This window comes from Aedes albopictus, chromosome 3, assembly GCF_035046485.1.
Source record: "Aedes albopictus strain Foshan chromosome 3, AalbF5, whole genome shotgun sequence".
Lineage (NCBI taxonomy): Eukaryota > Metazoa > Arthropoda > Insecta > Diptera > Culicidae > Aedes > Aedes albopictus.
In genome coordinates, this window is record NC_085138.1 from 340,044,112 (window position 1) to 340,066,806 (window position 22,695).

At 39.2% G+C, this 22,695-nt stretch overlaps 1 protein-coding gene across 1 annotated transcript in view; it reads left to right on the forward strand.

The window, feature by feature from the left end:
- The window catches only part of LOC109424732 (ornithine aminotransferase, mitochondrial), a 61,552-nt gene extending 46,418 nt beyond the window's left edge, over nucleotides 1–15,134 (forward strand). Inside the window, exons 3-4 of the mRNA XM_029865197.2 lie at nucleotides 13,671–13,947; nucleotides 14,014–15,134. Coding sequence (XP_029721057.2) covers nucleotides 13,671–13,947; nucleotides 14,014–15,001 — 1,265 coding nt within the window. The 3' untranslated portion in view covers nucleotides 15,002–15,134. The remainder of the gene's footprint in view (nucleotides 1–13,670; nucleotides 13,948–14,013) is intronic.
- The last annotated feature ends 7,561 nt before the right edge of the window (nucleotides 15,135–22,695 follow it).

Consider the following 22,695-nt stretch of genomic DNA (forward strand, 5'->3'; position numbering starts at 1 on the left):
GTTAAATCATATAAGAATGGGAACACAAAAAAACATAACTTTATGAACTAAATAGATAGTCATTTCTGTAGTAGGCGGTATTGTAATCTGACAGTCCAATTTCTAATATTTTTGAGTATGATAATCACTCGTTCACTTGCATATCAAATGTAACGATAGTATAAAAATGTTGCTGAAATAGACCATATTTCTGCCAATTGGGTTGTTTAGTGAATAAAATATTTCTATTTTCTATAGCCTAATCGAGAGAGCTCATTTTTCTGAGTATAATGTGATTTTATTAGATTCCAATACCTTTGTTTTGATGGTTAAATTAACAAAATGTTTTCGTTTTTGTGGATAGAATGACAGTTCAATGGATAAAGTGACAGTTCGACCCGAACAAAAAAAATCCCCATACAAACTTTAAATGCACTTTAAAAATAGTTCCCGGACTTCAAAAATTATGAAATTTTGGATTTCGACTAATTGTTGGGCGGAGAATCCGATTATGAAATAATCCGGATACCCCTAAAGAACCCATATCAAGACAAATCATCCTGAGAACCGCATGAAGTACAACGACAAATCAATCAATCACTTTCTTCACCCGTGAAATCGCTGGAATGGTCATGTTTCCTCCTCGTTGATAATTTCTTCCGCGAGTACACAAATTGTTGGTGATAACCGTAGCGTAGTGCCACAATTTTTCCATCACTCTACTAGCGAAAGAAGATCGAACTGGTGGTGCTCCTAAAATTGGATCGCACGTGAATCCACCGAGCGGCGTGAAGCGCGCAATCAATCAGCTGGCAACGAACAAACGTGCTGTTATCAACGTCGCCGCCGTCGTCACGTCGTAAACGCGACTTTGACGACGACGCGCGTCAATGAACTACACTATTTATACGGGCTGAGATGCCGATGCCCGAATGTCAACGGGGTATCTACGCAGGGTGATGTTGTGGTACTATACCTACATAGGCGAATCAGCGTCATTCAGCGATATTGGGTTACTGCGCGATAGGGATTGCGGAGTTATCAACCAAGCAGATTAGCGAATAACGAGTGTTACTAGGTCGAATTAATTGTGCCAACGGGAATATGGAGCGAGAATTTCGCGTTAAATGGGCTTCTGCGGGTAGAAACAATGACTTTGAGAATGTTAATCTAGATGCGTGGATTTTTTTTGGGATTCCCACGGGGTTTTTTACAATACATACAATACAAGATCCAAATGAATTAAGGGTAAGGTCAAAGTAACCGGTGCCGCCCAAATGATGTATAACATGCATAGAAGTAATATGAAACGAGCTCACCAATATAGAAAAAGAGCTAGAAAACATGATCTATCATAAACCGTACTAGTTAGGACACATTTGTAAAAAAAATGAGTGCTATCAACTAGGGGCCTGTCCATAAACTACGTAGACTCTTAGGGGAGGACGGGGGGTCTGGCTAAAGTCTACGCTCCATACAAATTTCGAAAATTTTGTATGAACGAAAGTCTGCGAGGGGGGAGGGGGGGTTCTGAGATGGCCAAAAATGAGTCTACGTAGTTTATGGACAGCGCCTAGCGAACCTTACCTTTTTGAGAAAGATTTCGATTATGAGATAACCACTCACAGGGGCTCTTCTTTTTTTTTCAAAATTCTTGGTTAAACATAAATAATAATAACCTTACAGAGCAGTTCAGATTGCAAGGTTCACAAATTCCAACTTTAACAAATTTATAAGCTCTTAGCAAATTTGATAGAGAAGAAATGGGAAAATGACCCAGTATTCTTCTACGCAATCAATAAGACGATGCCCTTTGTTTTGCCATTTTCGTTGTATACCTACATTGTAGATACAATGTTATAGTCATACTAAGAGTCTGAAGTGACAAACTAGTTGATAGATGCTATGCATAGTTAGGTATGTATATGAGATCATTACGTTTATCCTTCGTACTGTGGCTCACAGTAATCTCAGTCGTTCGCCAACTAGCAGCTGATTTGCTTGGGTTTCTATTCCTTGACGACCAGTTAGTCAGCCCTTGGTGAGGGCGAAAAAAGTGAAGCCAATCGATTATTAGGACGACATAGCAATACCACGTGCCGCCACATCACACATAGCAATCCTCTCCGCTCCGCCTTTATTGGTAAGCACAAATCCGTCGTCGCGCCGGGAAATGAGCTGATAAGGTCCCCGATGATGGTGCTGATAACCCCCCGGGGGCGAGGTCTTATCACGGCGAGATTGCAAACTTTTACAACGGATTAGATTTCGTAATTAGGCGGCTCGAATCAGCTCGGCTGCTTTTTATCGCAACCGCGTCGAGTACTCTAAGCAGCGGAAATCACTACGGATGACGACAAGGGAAATGTGCGACTTTAAAAATAGAAGTGTTGTTTTCTGCGAGGATTGCTAGTTTGTTGTTTTTCCGTACGCAAAACAAAGTATTTACATTGGAGGGGAGCAAACGCAATAAAAATAGCTACGTTTGTTTACGCGTCAGTTGATATCACTTTCAATTGACCGCAGTTGGATGCGCTACGTCGCAAATGCTGTGATAAGAGGTGTGTGTATGACGTGGGGATCTAGGATTTGTTTAACGGCTTCACTTTCATCTGATGCAATCTTTCTCCTTTCGTGGACAAGAGCAGAGCATGGACCAGGGTTGTGAAATGTCACGAAAAAAATGTCATGACATTTTTTTCATTTCTACCATTCCTAATGCAAATTTCCATCCGTGCACACAAACCTTCAATAATATTGATTTGTTATAGTTAAATAACGATATCGTCGATGATCATTTCTTCCTGGCGACAGTGAAATAGGCAAATAACCAAATGACATTTTTTTTTACATTTTACAACCCTAAGCATGAATGACTGCCGAATATTTCGTAGTTGTTACTTCGTAATTGAATCGAACACTGAACATGACACAGGGAATCAGCAAATGGACATCTTTGAGAGTCCCAATTAATAGTTTGAGTGTGTAAAGTTTTTCGACTGGAAGTTCTAGGTTTTGGCTTTCTCAGTCTAGGGAATCCAAACGATTAAACTGGCATCGCCCGACGTTTCGGCCTTGGAAAGGACCAAATAAATTAAGCCGAAACGTCGGGCAATGCTAATTTAATCGTTTGGATTCCCTAGACTGAGAAAGCCAAAACCTCCAACAATTTACGATTATCGTAATAATATTTTCTAATTTTTTCATATTATTTTCAAAATGAACATGTGCTGGATTTTTACAAAAGAAAAATAATAGCATGAAACGAGCTCACTAATTTATGTGAATCTCTCATCACCAACCATGCATTGAGAAAAGATAAAAATAAATCAAACGTGCGCAATTGACTGATTTTACGAAGCTAAATTGCACGACCAAGAGCAGCATGGGGATTTTAGGGGACGATTCAATGGTCTCCGAACTCTCTTAAGGGTCATAGACTCTATTACATGCGGGAATAGTGAGCTCACTATGTGAATACTTTGAATAAGTTTTATGATCATATAGGCTCATAAATATGTGTTGTATCAATTTAGGGGTTTGCCAAGGGCTTTCGGGGTTTAGGATTGGGAATTTAGGGTCACGAAAAACTCCCTTGAATAAGTGTAGCTAGCGATCTTTTAAAGCATTTTAACTAAGTTTAAGCTCAAGCAACTTTTTTCAGCTCAGAGAACTGCCAAGTGGTGAATTTAATGGCTGTTTTCTTGAGTTTAGATCACCAAATCTACCATTGCAACTTATGGGAGTATTATGTATTACTGACAAAAATCAACATTATGAGTAGCCTTATTAAATTCACATGGAGCACGCTTGAAACTTGCCTGAAACTCCCATGGAATCTCCTTGAAACGCATTGAAATCCCCATGAAGCTTTCCCGAGATCCTATAACAATTTCCCGAATGCCATTACCCCGAAAACCATTTCTTCAAATTTTCAAGAGCACAAATCTGAAGAACCGACAAATGCTTTGTGCTGAAAAGTTGGTTGTACCTAATCCACTTTTCAGCGCAAGCCGACATTCGGTTCTTTAGATTTGTACTCTTAAAAATTTTAGGTGTGGCTTCGTCATATCTTCACCATGAAGCAAAAGTTGTTTTATAATAAATAGTAAAATGCAATGTGAGGGTGGCAGTTTTCCGTAGAATACCGCGCCTTTTGCAAAAGGTTTGCTATAGGACACAGATTCCAACGTTACCCCAAAGGCTGTACAGAGCACAACTACACGTAAAACAATACATAACAAGAAGAAAAATCTATTAAAATGTATTTGTTTCACATCATAATCATATTCTCAACGTCTATAAATCGAGCACAAAACAAGGCTAAACATCTGATAAAAATATAAACATGTATCCACATACTTTTTTGGCAAGAGCTTCAACACTGGCGGACACAAGATCGGCGTTGCCCTGGAACTCGAAGTCTAAGCGAGTCAAAATCGTGTTCGTGTTTTAACAAACAGATTCAAATCTAATAACTATTGAAGAAATAAAAAAAAAGTGAAAAAAACACATAGTAAAACATAAGCTTACTTTGACAATGACTTCCTCCTCTCCTCTTCTTCTTGGCGTAACGTCCTCACTGGGACAAACCCTGCTTCTCAGTTTAGTGTTCTATGAGCACTTCCACAGTTATTAACTGAGAGCTTCCTCTGCCAATGACCATTTTACATGTGTATATCGTGTGGCAGGCACGAAGATACTCTATGCCCAAGGAAGTCAAGGAAATTTCCTTCACGAAAAGATCCTGCACCGACCGGGAATCGAACCCGCCACCCTCAGCATGGTCATGCTGAATACTCGTGCGTTTACCGCCTCGGCTATATGGTTAATCATAATATTATTTCGGTGTAATGATCTATCCGAAGAAATGGTTTTCGTAGAAGTGGACTATTGAGATACTGGCTCATATGGGGCATTGGTTTTCAGGGCGATGGTTTTCGACTAATGGAATTCGGGGAAATGTTATAGGACCTTTTCCAAAATCCCCTGAAACTTCCTGAATTCTCTGAGGTCCCTTAAAAATTAACGAAATCACATTAAACCCACATATAACCCCTTGTAATCTCTTATTATCACCTCTGGAGCTCACCTGAAAGACGTTGAATCTCCCATGAAGCTCTCTTGAAATGCTCTGAAATTCCATTAATAAATCCACTGAAATCCCTAATAAACCCTTGATAAACCCAATGGTTACCCTCTGAATACGATCAGAATATTCACAGGGATCCTTATTATTTTTCTTGAAATTAGCCCAAGAATTCATTGTAGGGACAAATGATGGGCTAAAATTATAAATCAGAATAGGTTGAGAGTAAAGAGATGAGAATAAGTAAAAGCATATTTTATTGTAATTCTCCATCACGAGTCCTAAAAATAGAACATAGTTACATGTTCATTCTTTTACGCAATACATATCTACATAGAAAAACTTAAATATTCATAAAATATTACTCATAGAATTTTATGCTGTAATTCATTCAGAGATTCACGCAGAAACTAACTGAACCGTAAAGGCAAAAACAATGCTACCAATCGATTGCAATCATGTCTTTTGATATACCAAACTTGATAAATTTTCTGAACATGCTCATTTATGGCCATTTGAAACATTTTTGTCACGGAATGTTCTGACCACCTGTTCCTGCTGGGGAGCCAGTTTTATATTCCAGAATATATATAGCCAATATATAGAGCCAGTTTTGAAAAGGGGATTTTTTTTTATTACCGAACAGGCCGAAGGGTCTCCGATTTCAATGAAAATTTCACCAGAGCTAGAGGTCGTGGATATATGATCAAATTTGGAATTAAAAAAAATCATAGTGGACTATTTTCCCGAAAAACGCTCGATGAAATTTCACAATTTTTCCAATTTTTTCAAAATACCCCAAACTTCAAAAAATCATATCTCAAAAATTATGCATCGTAGAACAAACTTTTTTTAGTGAAATCGACGCCAAATTACCTCAGCAAACCGATAAAAATACACTGAGAAAAAAGTTTCTCGGAAACTTTTTCACCATAGAGAAAAAACGTCTAAAAATGCTGATAAAAGTACCGTCTGTATCATAGATTATTTTGAACAAAATTTTTCCTAGCGCAAAAATTAATGTTCTTCATTTCGTTCTTTGACGCCAAAATGGAATCTCTTACCGTTTCAGAGATATAGCCAAAAAACCAACGACCAGTCGCTATATTTTCATAGGAAGCCTGCAACAAAAGCGGCCGTTCACTTGTTGCAACATATTTGCTTTGCGGCGAGCAAATGACATACGCTAATTGTAACGTAATTTTGACACTAGCGTGAATCGGAGTGCACTGACAGCACATATATGGCACTTTAGTGCCTTTTAAATGCAACAACTTATCAAGTTTTAAAATTAATGAATTTGTAACTAGAAAGCGTTGCAAATAACATGTTTACAACGAGCAAACGCATATTTCTACGGATTTTTTTTTTTCAATCAAAGCAATCATATGCCGTTAGAGATGAGTGGATATCAGGTAACTATAACGTCTCTTTACACATGTAAAGCTTTGTTTTGTTTTTAAAGAGTTTTTGTTGCTTAAATGATCATTGGTATGTGGATTCTTCTATACACCATAAAGAGACATTTTCCACTCAATATTTAATAAATAGCATGGTCTGTGCATAATGTGTTTGTATAATGTGTTTTAGAAGAAAACACTAATTTAAAACTTAACGGAACTTTTAAAGATATATACCATGGATGAGAGGAACAAACATGTACTCTCTGGAGCGGATCTGGTGTGATGGTTACAGCTCGTGACTGTCACGCCGAGGACCTGGGATCGAATCCCACTCCCGACATACGAAGGGAAGTAAAGTGTGGGTCCCGAGATGAACTAGCCTATGGCTAAAAATCTCGTAAATACAGATAATAAAATAAACATGTACTAATTAGTACGGGCAGCAAATTAAATTTTACCATGCATACAACTTCTTAACGCGCTAATAAAACATTGTTGCTTCAAACCAAGCTTTTCCTGTTCTAAGAAGCGACACAATTCCAACAGTGATGATAATAATATTCAGCAATGGTTAACAAAGATTAATACCGAGCTCTGTATAGAGCTACTGAGTTGACAACAGTTGAGACAGCACGATACGCTGGAGGATCGATCATTACCGTTAAAGTAAGTTTTGACATTGATTAATAGAAAAAACACTGAAATGTAAGATCAATCAATTCATCACTTTTTTCTAACTAACAATTTGTTGTCAAAAAGACTTAATCCGTTTTCAGAACGAGCATGACAAACCCATACTACTACCCATAATATATTCGAATCAACCAATAAGTCGGTGCACGGTTCGAATGATTAAAATATTGTCTAAAATTGTTTAATGCTCTAAGATGTCAAGTAAATGTTTAATTTCAAGAAATCCTCTAACGTCCTCATTTTCATTCACAGCCTGTGTATTTACGAAGCTTCATGGGTCAATATTGGATCCTTAACTATCTATATCCTTTGAAAATTTCTAGAATGCTTTCGTTATTTCTGAACGAAGCAAAAGAATTATAGTCAAAAAATACTAAAAATGTTATATCATTTTACCTGTAACAAAAGGACCTCGTCGCATCGCACACATTTTTCCATCAGTTTATAAATTTACAGCTTGCTCTCAGTATGAAGCATGCGTTCAACATTCCATACAAGAAATTGTTTGATGTAAAATTAAGTTAATAAGGATAGAAATTTGTATGCAATTTTTTTTTTCGTTAGGTATAATTTCAAATATTTTGCTGAGTAGTAACCATTCTCCGTTAATAGTTTACTTTGATTTCATTGTTTTCTTAAATTGAAATGGAAAACATATAGGGCATGAGTGCTATAAGTAATTTTACGCTCACCGGTGGCATTGGCTCGTTGTTTACTTGTTATTTGAAACACATTTTAGTTAGAAACCCGATCATTGCAAAACATGACTATTTAATGCATTCAAAAGGCACTCAAGTGCTATATATGTACTGTCAGTGCACTCCGATGCACGTTAGTGTCAAAGTTACGTTACAATTAGCGTATGTCATTTGCTCGTTGCAAAGCAAACATGTTGCAACAGGTGAACGGCCGCTGTTGTAGATGGCTTCCTATGAAAATATAGCGACTGGCCGTTGGTTTTTTGGCTATATCTCTAAAACGGTAAGAGATTCCATTTTGGCGTCAAAGAACGAAATGAAGAACATTAATTTTTGCGCTAGGAAAAATTTTGTTTAAAATAATCTATGATACAGACGGTACTTTTATCAGCATTTCTAGACGTTTTTTCTCTATGGTGAAAAATTTTCTGAAAAACTTTTTTCTCAGTGTATTTTTATCGGATTGCTGAGGTAATTTGACGTCGATTTCACTAAAAAAAGTTTGTTCTACAATGCATAGTTTTTGAGATACGATTTTTTGAAGTTTGGGATGTTTTACAAAATTTTGAAAAATCGTGAAATTTCATCTAGTGATTCCCGGAAAAATAGTCGACTATGATTTTTTTTGAATTCCATATATGGTCATATATCCACGACCTCTAGCTCTGGTGAAATTTTCATTGAAATCGAAGACCCTTCGGCCCAAAGTGTTCGATAATAAAAAAAAATCCCCAAAACTATCTTACGACATTTGAAATTTCATTAATTTACTAGACAAATTTAATGAAGTTTATTCGGAGCATTTTTTTACTTTACTTTACTTTACTCGTGCATTTCAAGGGGTTTCAGGGGTGTCCCAGGGATGTTCCAGGGGTGTTCCAGAGGACTTCAGGAACGTTTCAAGGGTGCTTCAGGGTGCTAGAGGGATTCAGAGAATTAAGGGGGTCCCAGGGACATTCCAAAGAGTTTCAGGAGGGATTCAGGGGTTTTCAAAGGGTTTCAGGGGTTTTCAAAGGGTTTCAGGGGCGATAAATGGGGCTTCAAAGAGTTTCAGAACCGTTCCAGGGGATTTCAGGAGCATTTCAGGGCTGTTCTTAGGACCTCAGAGGGTATAATGGACGTTCCACGTATTTTCAAAGGATTTCAGGCATTAAAGGGTTACTCTCAGGACCTCAGAGGGTTTCAGCGGCGTTCTAGGGAGCTTCAGGGGAGTTTCGGAGGATGCATCCCTGATATCACCTGGACACCCTGAAACAGCTTGAAACCCTTCTGAAAATCCCTTGATATTCCCCTAAATCCCTTGGAACAGAAGTGCAAAAAATTATCTCATTCATGTGAACAATAACCAAAACATCTTTTCAGTCATTTTTTCTTCAAGTCATTTTTAAAATGAATTCAGTCTACCAGAGCTCACTTCAAATGGGAAGCGATTGCTTGTGATTTCAATGAATGTTCACTCAACTAACTAGCTGGACACAAAACCAGACAAAATTATCAGATGTCAAAGTAGGGTAAAACTTTATCAAATGTTTGACCACTGTTGGACCCATATCGAATACTTGTTGGGTCCAAGGTGGGTCTATGTCAGGTTTGGTGGCCAAAATAAAAACTGATGACTACTTTATGTCGAGTTAAACGTCATCATTCACGAACAAAGCTTGAACCGTTTAACAATTAGCTAGGATCGTCCAACATTGGGATGAGCTAGCATTAGGAAGCGTTCAACATTTCGGTTCTATACTTCCGGCACGGATGTTTTATTTTCTGTGGAAAATGGAATTTAAGGGAATTCAGTGGGAAGTATAAGACATGAGGGGATCTAGACGTTCACAGGATATTTTTCAACTACAGTGGAATTATGCACGGAAAAATAAATGAAAACAAAAATGTCAGTACTGACCGTTCAACAATTGGCGAATTACCCTACATAACGCATTTCTTTCAGTTATTTTTCCTGAAATTGCTTCTGGGTCTCCAGTAGAAGTATCCTCTTCGAAAAGCTTCTTCTGGAATCCCTTAATTTTTTTTTCAGGGATGCTTTTGGAGATCCATCTGGGCTGCTTACAATAGTTCCTTTATTCAAGAATCCCTAAAATGAGATTTCTTTTAGGGTTTCTTCGAAATTTTCTTCCGAGATTTCTCAACGAGATCCTTCTGCATTTCCTCCATTAGTAATTTCTGGTGTTTAATTCCTTCTGGCATTCATTCTAGAATTCCTGTAGATAGTGTTGTTGGGTTCCTTTACAAAGTCCTTTTGAAAATTTACAAGGATTTTTTTAGAGATTTCTCCTGAACTTTTTTTTAAATAATAATCCTGCTGGAGCTTCTTCTGGGAATCTCCTAGATTTTATTTTTCTAGTATACCTTCACAAGATTCTTCTGAGATTCCTTTTGGGGTTTCTACTGATTTCTGCTGGAGTTTCTCCATGTACTACTGAAGGAATTGCAGTAAGATCTTCAGGTCATAGAAGAAGTTCCTTGAAAAATCTGAGGAGGACCTTCTTCAGGAATACCAAACGATTTTTTTTAAGGAATCTCAGAACAAGCTCCTTAAAATATACTAAAAGGGCCTCTAGAAAGTCTTGGAAAAATCACAGAGCGAACTCTCTGAAGAGTCTAGGAAGGATTTCTTAAAAAATTCTAGAAAATACAAGAAGCAATTCCTGAATGAAAATCATAAAGAACTACTAAAAGATTTCCAGAGTTTCTGGAGGAATTCAATAAGGGACATGTGAAAATAAAAATAGGATGAAGTCCTTGAGGAATACCAGAAGAAAATCCAAAAGAAATCTTAGAAAGAAATCCAGCGATTCTGAAAAAAAAATTTAGAAGGAAGATTTTTTCCCGGCCTTCCAAATATTTTTCTGTGACCCTGAAGATTCTTCTGAGATTTTTGTAGGAGATAAATTTTCAATTCAATCCAAACTTTCTTTTGCGTTTTCTCCAGAAGATGAGCATGAGCATGAGCATGATTGACCGCCCGCGGTTGCTCCTCTGTTATTGCAAGGACAACTGCATTTACACAAAGAACCGACAGATGATGCTTGGGATTAGCTTTCTCTTCATTGTGTAAATGCTGCAATCCCAATACTTTTCAATAAGCAATACCAGCGCCGGCCGCGTCCGAATGCAGGTCAATTGAGGATAGGGAAGGAAGTGATGACGTGATTCTCGCTTAGGCCAATAACCGAGGAATTCTCTGCGTTATTACGAGAAATCACTAGGAGTTTGGACAGGGGAAATGGGGATGTGTTGAGGATTTTGTCGTGGTAAGCGAATGTAATGTTCTGATTCACGATTAATAATGCGCTCGCGAAGAAATACCCTTCTAAACCTTGGACGACGAACGCGATCTATTGTGCCTCCAAACTCACCCTACATAAGTTATTCATTCGCAACTAAGGAGAACACAATGCTAAACACCGACGTATCAGTAGTTTGCGTTTCCGCGCGAGATAATGCTGGACGCGATCGATTCACAAGTATTAGCAAAATAACACGTGATAAATAAATCAGAAAGATTTTACCGCATGACTCGCCGTCTATATTTTACCGACCCTCTCTACAAATGTCGACACCGAAGATGACGAACCATTCAAATTTTTGTGTACATGCAAAAAATGAAAGAACAATATTTATTACCAACTAAATGTGCATTTGAAACTAGCGCCGACACATTACGTGACGAACTTTTCAATATTTGTTAGATAAATACACAAAAACCAGAGCAGAATTTTATACATCCTTTAGCATTTATTATTGTGATAAAATGGAACGAGCTCACCAATAAACATCCTTCGAAGTGTCCAGTGCATATGTGCTGCAGCATCTTCCACCAACTGGCCTCGAAATCACACTGAACCGCTACAACACACGGGAACGACGATGTGCACATTCAAACTGTCGACGACGACGCGTCCGATCCGAATGAAAAAAAAGCGGCACTTCCACTTTGCCTCCAAAAACACACTCAACCGCCCCGTACAAAGATGAGCACGCACGCAGGAGACGACGCGATACAACGACAAACCAAGACAGACTGAAATGTCATCTGCTGCTGGCATCACACGACCGACTCGCACAAAAACTAGTTTTTTATCTCTAAAAGCACACACACAGAACGACGACGCGATGCAACGACGAACCAAGACAGACTGAAATGTCATCCGCTCCGACTCGCACGAAAACTAGTTATCTATAAAATCACGCACACAGGACGGCGACGCGATGCAACGACGAACCAAGACAGACTCCTTTTGCGTTTTCTCCAGGAGATTTCGAAGAAGTCTTCGAAAAATCCCAGAGAGAACTTCTAGAGGAATCTCAGACCTTCTATAAGAATCCTAGAATAAATACCTGGAGAAATGCCAGAGGCAATTCCTGAAAAAAATAGCACATTCTGGAATTTTGGGATTCCTAAGAATTCTTTGATTTTTCTCAAAGTTCCCTTCTGTAATTTCTCAATGAATTTTCTCCGGGGACTCTCAAGGTGTTCCGCCTACAACATTTTTTATTATTTTTTTCTTGAGTTCCATTTTCAGGCATTATTTCTGGAATTCCCGCAGATTTTTTTGTGTTTTTTTTTCAGTAAGAAATCTTCCAGGGATTTCTCCTCAACTTTTTAATATTCCTTCCTTTTCTGAAAATTTTACAGAATCATTTTTTTATAATCCGGAAATTTCTCCTACGATTCCTCCGGAAGATTTTTCTGAGATCCTTAAGGTATTTTTGTTTGTTTCTACAGGAATTTCTTCTGAAACTTTTCCTATATTTTCTACTGGAAATTCTTCTCCGATTCCTCTAAAAATTCATTCCATGATTACAAAAAGAAGTGCTGGAGAAATTTCAGTAGTAACTCCTTGAGGGATCCAAGAAGAAACGTTTGAGCGAATACCAGTATCCCGGAAATAGCTTCCGAAAATGTCACAGAACGGATTTTAGGAGGAAAAGCACAAGAAGTCTCGGGAAAATCCCTGAAAAAATTTCTTGAAAAGTCCCAGAAGGACCTCCTTGAAGAATCACAGAATAAAACACTTGACGAAATTCCTCAAGAAATCCCACAACGAACTGCTGATGGAATTGCAGGATGTTTTGGAAAAAAAATCTGAAGATCTTTCTCAGAAGATCCTTCTGAGATTCTTCATGGATTTTTTTGGGGTGTCTTGTGGATTTTTTCTGGTAGTCCTCATAAAGTTTTTTTTATAGGTCCCTTATGGAATTCCTCTAGAAATTCTTCTATGATTCCTCCAGCAGCTCCTTCCAAGATTCCAGAAGTAATTCCAGGAGAAATCACAGAAGAAACTTCTTGAGGGATCATAAAACTCCTCGATAAATCTGAGAAAGTATTTCTTGAGGAATCCCATTTTTTTTTGAGGAATTCAAGAATCTTAGAGGGAGCTAACTCCATAGAAGAAACACTTGGAAAAATCCTTGAAACTCTCTTAACTACCCTCTTGAAACTCCCTGCAATCCTCTTAAACCTACTGAAACCCCCGGACACTCTATAAATATGATCCGGAGTGCTTGCAAGGATCTTTACATATAATTTCTTTTAAAATTAGCCTTCTTAGTCTCTTTTTTGTTCACAGGATTCCTAAGCATATTTTTTCTGAAACTTTCTGGAAGAATGTCTGACTTTGAATGGACTCTTTCCGCGAAAGTGAGCTTGCGATCTTCGTAATCTACCAATATTGTAACTTCGGGTGACAAATGGAAGGTGCTAAGCCCTACATTTCTAATTAATTTATCTTGCTAACTACCAATGTTAACCAGTAGTGTAATCAATGCAATCTCTCTTTCATTTTACAGTCAAGATGTCCTCCACTGCGACGGCCACCAAGGTCAAGCAGCAGAACGCCACCGCATCTCAGGAGGTGTTCGACCGAGAGGACAAATTTGGCGCTCACAACTACCATCCGTTGCCGGTGGCGCTGGCACGTGGCGAAGGAGTCTACGTGTGGGACGTGGAAGGCAAACGCTACTACGACTTCCTTAGCGCTTACTCCGCGGTCAACCAGGGACACTGCCACCCCAAGATCGTACAGGCCCTGACCGAGCAGGCCAAGGTGTTGGCCTTGACCTCCAGGTAATTCTAGATTAAACTTTTTGGAAGACGTATCATAGCTAATCTCAAATCCTTTACCCTTCGCAGAGCTTTCTACTCGAACGTCCTCGGTGAATATGAGGAATTCGTCACCGACTTGTTCGGTTACGACAAAGTGCTTCCGATGAACACCGGCGTCGAGGGAGGAGAAACCGCATGCAAACTAGCTCGCAAGTGGGCCTACAAGGTCAAGAAGGTTCCGGAGAACAAGGCCAAGATCATCTTCGCCGAAGGTAACTTCTGGGGACGCACGTTGGCTGCCGTGTCTTCGTCGAACGACCCCTCGAGCTACGAAGGCTTCGGACCGTTCATGCCAGGATTCGAGCTTGTCCCGTACAACGATACCGTTGCGTTGGAAAAGGCATTCCAGGACCCGAACGTGTGTGCCTTTATGGTTGAACCGATTCAGGGCGAAGCCGGAGTGGTCGTTCCGGACGAAGGTTATCTCAAGAAGGTTCGGGAATTGTGTACCAAGTACAATGTTCTCTTCATTGCCGATGAAGTCCAGACGGGTCTTGCCCGTACTGGTCGCATGCTGGCAATCGACCACGAGGACGTCAAGCCCGACATTTTGATCCTGGGCAAAGCGTTGTCCGGAGGATTGTACCCCGTGTCGGCTGTGTTGGCGAACGACGACGTCATGCTGTGCATCAAGCCCGGTGAGCACGGATCGACCTACGGTGGAAACCCCCTGGGCTGCAAGGTAGCCATGGCTGCCCTCAATGTCCTCGTTGATGAAAAACTCGCGGAGAACGCTGATCGCATGGGGCGCAAACTGCGCAAATCTCTTTCCGAACTTCCACAAGACGTTGTCTCGGTTGTACGAGGAAAAGGTCTGCTGAACGCTATTGTCATCAACGCTAAATTCGACGCCTGGGAGGTTTGTCTGAGGTTGAAAGAAAATGGATTGATTGCTAAGCCAACCCATGGCGATATTATCCGCTTTGCGCCTCCGTTGACCATCAACGAGGAGCAGATGGACGACTGCCTGAGAATCATCAAAACGACGATCATGTCGTTTGCAAACAAACAGTAATTAGAGGACGAAGAGGAAGAGAAGATTTCTCGTTTAGATTGTAAGCACACATGCATTTGGATATAAGTTTACGAATTTCAGTTGTTTTGTAAGCATTAATAAAGTATTTTCTTATTTACCTGACCATTCTAAATTTCGTATAAATTTATTAGATGACACATTCTCAACACTTTTTAATGTGATATTCATATAAACGATTTCGTGTTCAAACAGATAATTTACGTCTACTATCGAAGGAATCGAAAGCAGATATAAATGTGGCGTCTTCGGCAAAGTTGTTCAGAAGGGCAAGAATAATCTGATGACTCTTCAATTAGTTGGTGATTCCGCCACTAGGTGCCGCTAGTTATCAAGTAAAGTTTTAGACTTCTCTATTTCGAGATTAAAATCAGATAGAAAATTGTCGCCTTCGGACAAGTTTCACAGAGGGACAAGAACATTCAGGTGATTCTTCTATTAGTCGGTTTTTTTCGCCACACATTTCAAGACAAGTATTAGACTTCTCAATTTCGGGATTGAAAGCTTATAGAAAAGTGTCGCCTCCGGCAAAGATTTTCAGAAGGACTAGAATATTCTGACGATTCTTCCATTAGTCGGTCTTTTCGCCGCCAGATGGCGCCAATTTTTAAGAAAAGTTTTAGACTTCTCTATTTTGGGATCGAAAGCCTATAGAAAAGTGTCGCCTCCGGCAAAGTTGTTCAGGAGCATTCGGGTGATTCTTCAATTGGTTAGCAATTTTGCCTCTAGGTGGCGATAGTTTAAAAGTAAAGTTTTAGACTTTTCTATATCGGAACCGAAACTGATAGAAAAGTGTCGTCTTCGGCAAAGCTGTTCAAAAGAACAAGAACATTCTACTGATCATTCAATTAGTTGGTGATTCCACCGCTAGATGGTGCCAAGGTTGCGACCATTCATTTGCAAAGATTTACATTCATTTGCTACTATCTCAGTTCAGAAGCATGCTTTCGAAAAACAATGTATGGATGAATTTAACCTTGTAGTTTTATCTGCAAGTTTGCCGAATAACATGGGGGTCGCACACGCATTCCAAAGTCGTGAGTGAGCTGTGAAGGCAACTTTCCACAGCGTGAATGAAATTTACATTCACCGCGTGGAGAGTTGCCTTCACAGCTCGCTCATGACTTCGGTATACGGTTGCGACCCCAATGTTATTCGGCAAACTTTCAGATAAAACTACAAGGTTAAATTCATCCATACATTGTTTTTCGATAGCATGCTTCTGAACTGAGATAATAGCAAATGAATGTAAATCTTCGCAAATGAATGGTCGCAACCTTGGATGGTGCTAATTTTCGAGTAAAGTTTCAGCCTTCTCTATCTCGGCTCCCAAAGCAGACAAAAATGTGTCGTTTTCGGCAAAGTAGTTCAAAAGCACAAGAATATTCTGGTGATTCTTCAATTAATAATGTCACATTTACCCGAAAACCATTGGCCCGAATCCCAAACGCCCGAATGACGTTTCCCGAAAATATGTCCAAACGCTATTGTTACCGCGACCACTGTGTGGTGCGGCAGTTGGTACAGTGTGTGAAGCACCCGGCTCATCCCTACGCACCGATACACTTCGCACTGCTTGATTGTGGATAAATTTATTACGATGATACACACGCTGTGTCTGAAACAGCCTCGACAGTAGTCAGTTAGCGCAGTTAGCGAGTACGTAGTAAGAGCTCTTTATAGTAAAAGTACTCTGTAGTATAGAGACTAATTAGAATTGTAGCGCAAGTTAAATAGTTTATAGTTACACAGAAATGTAAGTAGATTATATTTTTTTCTAAATGCTATTGAATTTATTGAAATATATTTGCAGCTTTAAAGCTGCCCAGTTGGTGACTACAGGAACTGTGTTTCTCTCTAACTTGCGCCAACATTCTTTAAAGATTTCTTTTCCAGAGTAGGACAGAATTCTTCCAGTAGTAGTGGAACACCATGAGATCGGTTATCTGAAAACCTACTCTGTTAGATAACAACCCAGTGCGATTTGCAGTAAAGATCAGATGAGATTTGTTTGATTCATAGTCAGAATCGTATGTGATCTTCTTTCGGCGACCTTTGTTGACCGAACGCATTGTATTAACATCGAAACACAGTGGTTCAGATGCGCTGTCAAGGATTACTGAAGTCGGGTAATCATCTGATATGATATGGCGTCTGTAGAAGAGAACAGTATCCGATGCAGAAAAGAATCTTTTCGGCTGAAGCTCGAGTTGGAGTGGTTAGAAATTGAAGCCCATTTTCGAATAAAGGCGATTGAAGCGGAGAAGGAATTCTTCAGGGACAAATTTGAATTGCTGAAGCGGATGGCAAATGCAAGAAGTCTGCCGAATCGACGAACTGTATCCAGTGATCACGAAGTATGTGATTCCAAATCGGTAGTCCCGTGCAGTAGAATAATTAGTTCATCAGCGCAAGTTTCCGCCGATTCAAAAGAGTCGACCAACACAGTGGCTCTGAATAGTGAAGTTTGTTTGAATACTCCAGAAAGATCATTATTGATCAGCTTACCCGAGAGGAAGAATACATCTATGGGCAACGGAAACGTTTTTCAGAAGAATGTCAAAAAGTTGTGGATGAGCAGCTGTGTGAAAAAGGTCGTTTGCAGATTCATCAAGGCTGTTGGAAATTTGTCAGGAGTCAGGATATGGCGCTTCGGTTCATGCGGTTGTTCACGGGGTGGAGAATGTTACCGCGACCACTGTGTGGTGCGGCAGTTGGTACAGTGTGTGAAGCACCCGGCTCATCCCTACGCACCGATACACTTCGCACTGCTTGATTGTGGATAAATTTATTACGATGATACACACGCTGTGTCTGAAACAGCCTCGACAGTAGTCAGTTAGCGCAGTTAGCGAGTACGTAGTAAGAGCTCTTTATAGTAAAAGTACTCTGTAGTATAGAGACTAATTAGAATTGTAGCGCAAGTTAAATAGTTTATAGTTACACAGAAATGTAAGTAGATTATATTTTTTTCTAAATGCTATAGAATTTATTGAAATATATTTGCAGCTTTAAAGCTGCCCAGTTGGTGACTACAGGAACTGTGTTTCTCTCTAACTTGCGCCAACAGCTATAATAATCTTGGAAACACTTTTCTAAATTCAGCTAAGGCGAAATATCAAGTAATCTCATTTCAATTTTGCATACAAACTTTAAAGGCACAAATCTGACGAGCGAAGCATCAAACCACGCTGCATTTGTTTTTTTTTCTGGCTGTGCTCACTTTCAAAAAGTAGAGGCAAATAATTCAAATCAGACGCATTTGTTTACGAATTTTCAAGATCAGTACTCATGAAAACGTCAGTAGGGGCTAAAGTCAGCAATTGTGTCAGTCATATTCGTATTATCTGATGTTTCACCTTACGGCGTCGTCCACGTGTTTAGTCGAACGCCATTTATCAAAATGTGCTTTGTCTAAGCTATGAATCAACCTAAATCTTTATCCTAAACCATTAACATTTCCCGGTTACCAGCGAAAGTAATTGAAAGTATTTTCAGATTTTATTCTTGGAACACCAGACATTTTCGGCAATACAGTAATGTCCCGAATTTATCAGGTGAGAGAACAAAGACAATGATAAAATCGGGAAATATTTTTATTTCCATATTTGAACGTTATCATTAATTTGAATCAGTTTTTAGCTCAATATTCAAAGTAGTATGCGTGACTGACCTTTCTGACAGGGGGATGTGAATAGATTATTATTATTTTATAGCATCTCCAAATATTTGCAGGGATCGTCCTAGGGGCAAGACACTGTGCAAACGAGAGTAACTCTGAGAAAATCTGAGTAACTCTTTTCACCAATGATCGACGAAATTTGTTGAAAAACACCCCTAAAACTGCAAGAAAAGCGAGATATCGGGCAATATTGTTTTGATTTTGCGATAAATCAGGCAACACCTATGTAAAAACGGGAGCAATCCGGAGAAATTCTGAGCAACTCTGTGACGGAAAATGTACTCTCCAGCACAGTGTCTTGCCCCAATCGTCACACTTTTTTGAACGCATCCCTTATGTTCTCCCTGAAAGCGTAACGTAATTAACGAGCAATCTCCACTATATGTATGATTGTTGTTTATTCTTAATGAGACTCCTACAGGGTTTTCTCTTAAAATTTATTCGGAATTTTCTCAGTGATTTCTCCATGGAATTTTTCCGGGATTCTTCATGATGTTCTTTTTTTTTGGCGTAACATACCCACCACTTGTACCAATCTTTGGTTTAGTGTTGAGCCCTTCCAGTGTTAAGCTGAGATGATTTTTCCAGGAAATAAACTTTGTTCTTGACACTTTTAGACCAGCCAAAAACTCGCAATTTTGTCGAAGACGCCAAGTTTGTATCTCATCGATTTTCAAAGTTACAACTGCTTTTCCATGAAAAAAAAATCGTATTTTCAAAATTCAATAAAAAGCTTTAAACAAAAAAGGTACCTACAGTTTTTTTCACCATGAATAGAACAGAGTACGATCTTTCCAATGCAACCGGGAGATTGAAAATACATTTGCTCCTTTTTGAGATATGACTTTTTGAAAAAAATGTGATTTTTCGAAGAAAAATGACAATATCTTTTTAACTATGAGAGTTAGAACTTTGAGCTCTCTGGAAAAAATATGCGTCGTTGATAGTTCTAAAAGTGCTCGAAACAAAGTATTTACGAGAAACGAACGAATTAAAAGTTATTTCAGGAAAACTGAAATTCATGGATCACTCTAACATGAAAATTTAAAAAAAATATAAGATAGGAACCATAAGAGATAGAATAATGGTTTCTTCGGCAAACCTGCTCCAAATAAGTTCTTTTACAACTTTGTAGAACATTTTGTGAACGTACATAAAGCTATTAAAAAGTAGATGTTTGGATCAGCGAAACTAGAGGGACCACCCTAATTTCACAATAATGAGAAAAAAGGTCGAAAAATAAGAAGAAAGTTTTCCAAAGACACCATGTATCCAAAACTTATGGTTTAGGCACAAACATTTTTGTCTTCGTAAATACGGCTCTGGACCCATTGTGCATTGTTGCCAGCAATAGCATACTTTTAGTCTTGGGGCAAGACACTGTGCTGGAGAGTACATTTTCCGTCACAGAGTTGCTCAGAATTTCTCCGGATTGCTCCCGTTTTTACATAGGTGTTGCCTGATTTATCGCAAAATCAAAACAATATTGCCCGATATCTCGCTTTTCTTGCAGTTTTAGGGGTGTTTTTCAACAAATTTCGTCGATCATTGGTGAAAAGAGTTACTCAGATTTTCTCAGAGTTACTCTCGTTTGCACAGTGTCTTGCCCCTAGCTTTTAGTCTTGAACCACTAGTTAAAATTAAAAAAAAAACACTCCGGACCTGTGCGCCGACATTATTTTGCTCGGCGGCGGCGTGAGGGCCATTTTTGGCCGGCGGCGGCGGCGTCATCGGCGTCACGCCGGTGGCAGCTTTCGGCGGCGGCGGCGTGAATCGGCGTGACCAAAATTTGACCATAATTGGCAACATTGGCAAAGCAAAAAAGTTGTTATTACGCTCTATAATTTGCAGTCTGAGCATTTTCATGACCATTGATGACATAAACTATTACATTAGAATGAATACCTTTTTTATTTCTGTTCGGCTCCGCACTGCCACCAGTGATTAGGCTTTTTTCTACTTATACGTTTATTTGGAAAACTTGGGCGTCACATATGGGCATAACAGAGCCGAAATGATTTACACATTTTTGTTTTTACGTTGTTTACATTTTTGAAATTTTTAGCAGCCTCAATATCTACTATATTTTTTTGGGGAGCAGACAAATATTTATAATATGAAAGGAATATTGAGACAATACCGGTAACCTCAGTGTAATGCATGTTGCATTACTCCATTGCAAACGAAGGGCAATAAAATATTGATTGTACTACAGTTTTTTGTTTTGTTTTCTCAAATCCTTCAGAACCTATCAAACTTGATAATTAGGTAACACTATTTTTACTCAAAAATCCCCGAATATTTTCAGGGAGAAATTCTAGGAGGAGCCTGAAAGAAACTCCTGAATGAATCTATGAAGAAAATTGTGGACGTATCTCTGCAGGAACTGCTGTATGAAACCCTGAAGAAATATCTGCAGGCGTCTCTGGCGGTTCAAGAATCTATTTTAGAGATCCCTGCAGAAAATTCTGAAGAAATACCTGTTTGAAGTTTTCGAGGAATTTCAGAAAAAAATCCAGGATAAATCTTCGGAAGAAATTCCAGGAGGACTCAAATGAATTCAAGCAGGAATCCCAAGGGAATTACAGCTGGAGTTTATGAAGGAATTCCAGGAGAAATCCCCGACGGAACGCCAGCGGGAATTTCTAAAGATATTCCAGAAGGGATCCCCAAAGAATTTCTAGGAAGAATCAACAAAAACTATCGAGAGAAAATCTCTGAAGGAATTCTAGGAGATATTCCTGAGAGAATACTAGGAGGAATTTTCGTGAGAATTCTATGAGAAATCCCATAAGATATTCCAGCAGGAAACTCTGAAGTAATTCTAGGAAGAATCCCCAGAGGAATTCTAAGAGGAACCCCCGCAGAGATCCTCGTAGAAATTTGAAAAGGTTTCACCAAAGGAATCCCAAGAGGGAATCCCGAAGTAAATCCAGAAGGAATCCTCGACGCAGGAGAAATCTCCGAAGGAATTTTAGGAAAAATGCTCGAACGAAGAATCCCTCAAGAGAAAACCCCGAAAAGCAATAAGAGGAATCCCGGAAATTACTCTAGCAGGAATCCTCGAAGAAATTCCAAGAGAAATCCCCGATAAAATTATAGGAGAAATCACCGAAGGAATTCCAGAAGGACTCCCAAAGGAATTACAGGAGGAATCTCTGGAGAAATTCGAAGAGAAATCACCAATGTAATTTAATGAGGAAATCCCGGTAATCCTCGACAAAATATCAGGAGGAATCTCCGATTGAATTTTAGAAGGAATCTTCGAAGGAAGTCTAGAAAGAATCCTCGAAGAAATTACAGGAGAAATCCCAGAGGGCACCTCCGAAGGAATTGCGGGAGGAATATCCGAAGGAATCACAAGCGGATTCCTCAAAGAGGAAACCCCGATGGAATTCTGAGAGGAATCCCCATAGGAAGTCCAGGAGGGATTTCCAAAGAAATTCAAGATGGAATCCTCTAAGGAACTCTAGGAAGAATCTTTGAATATCAGGAGAAATTTCCGAAGGAATTCTAGGAGAAATCACCGAAAACATCCAAGAAGGAAATCTCGAAGGAATTCCAGAAGGAATCCTGGAGTAATCCCATGAGGTATTTTTGAAGGAATTTATTGAAGAAAATCCGAAATAGATCTAAGAGGAATAATCAAAAGAACCCCAGGAGGAAACCCCGAAGGTATTTCAAGAGGAATGCACGACGGAATATTAAGAGGAATCCTCGAAAAAATCCCAGGAGGATTTAATAAAGGGAGTCCAGGAGAAATCCCCAAAGAAATTCCAGATTGTTTTAAAGATATTCGAGAAGTAATCATCCAAGTGTTTCTAGAAGGGACCAACGAAAAATATCCAGGAGAAATCCTCGTAGGAATTCCATGAGAAACCCCTGACATAATTCTAGGAGGATTTCCCGCAGAAATTCCAATAGCAGAATCCGAAATAATTCCAGGAAGAATCCTCGAAGAAATTCGAAGAGTAATTCCCGTAGAAATTTCAGG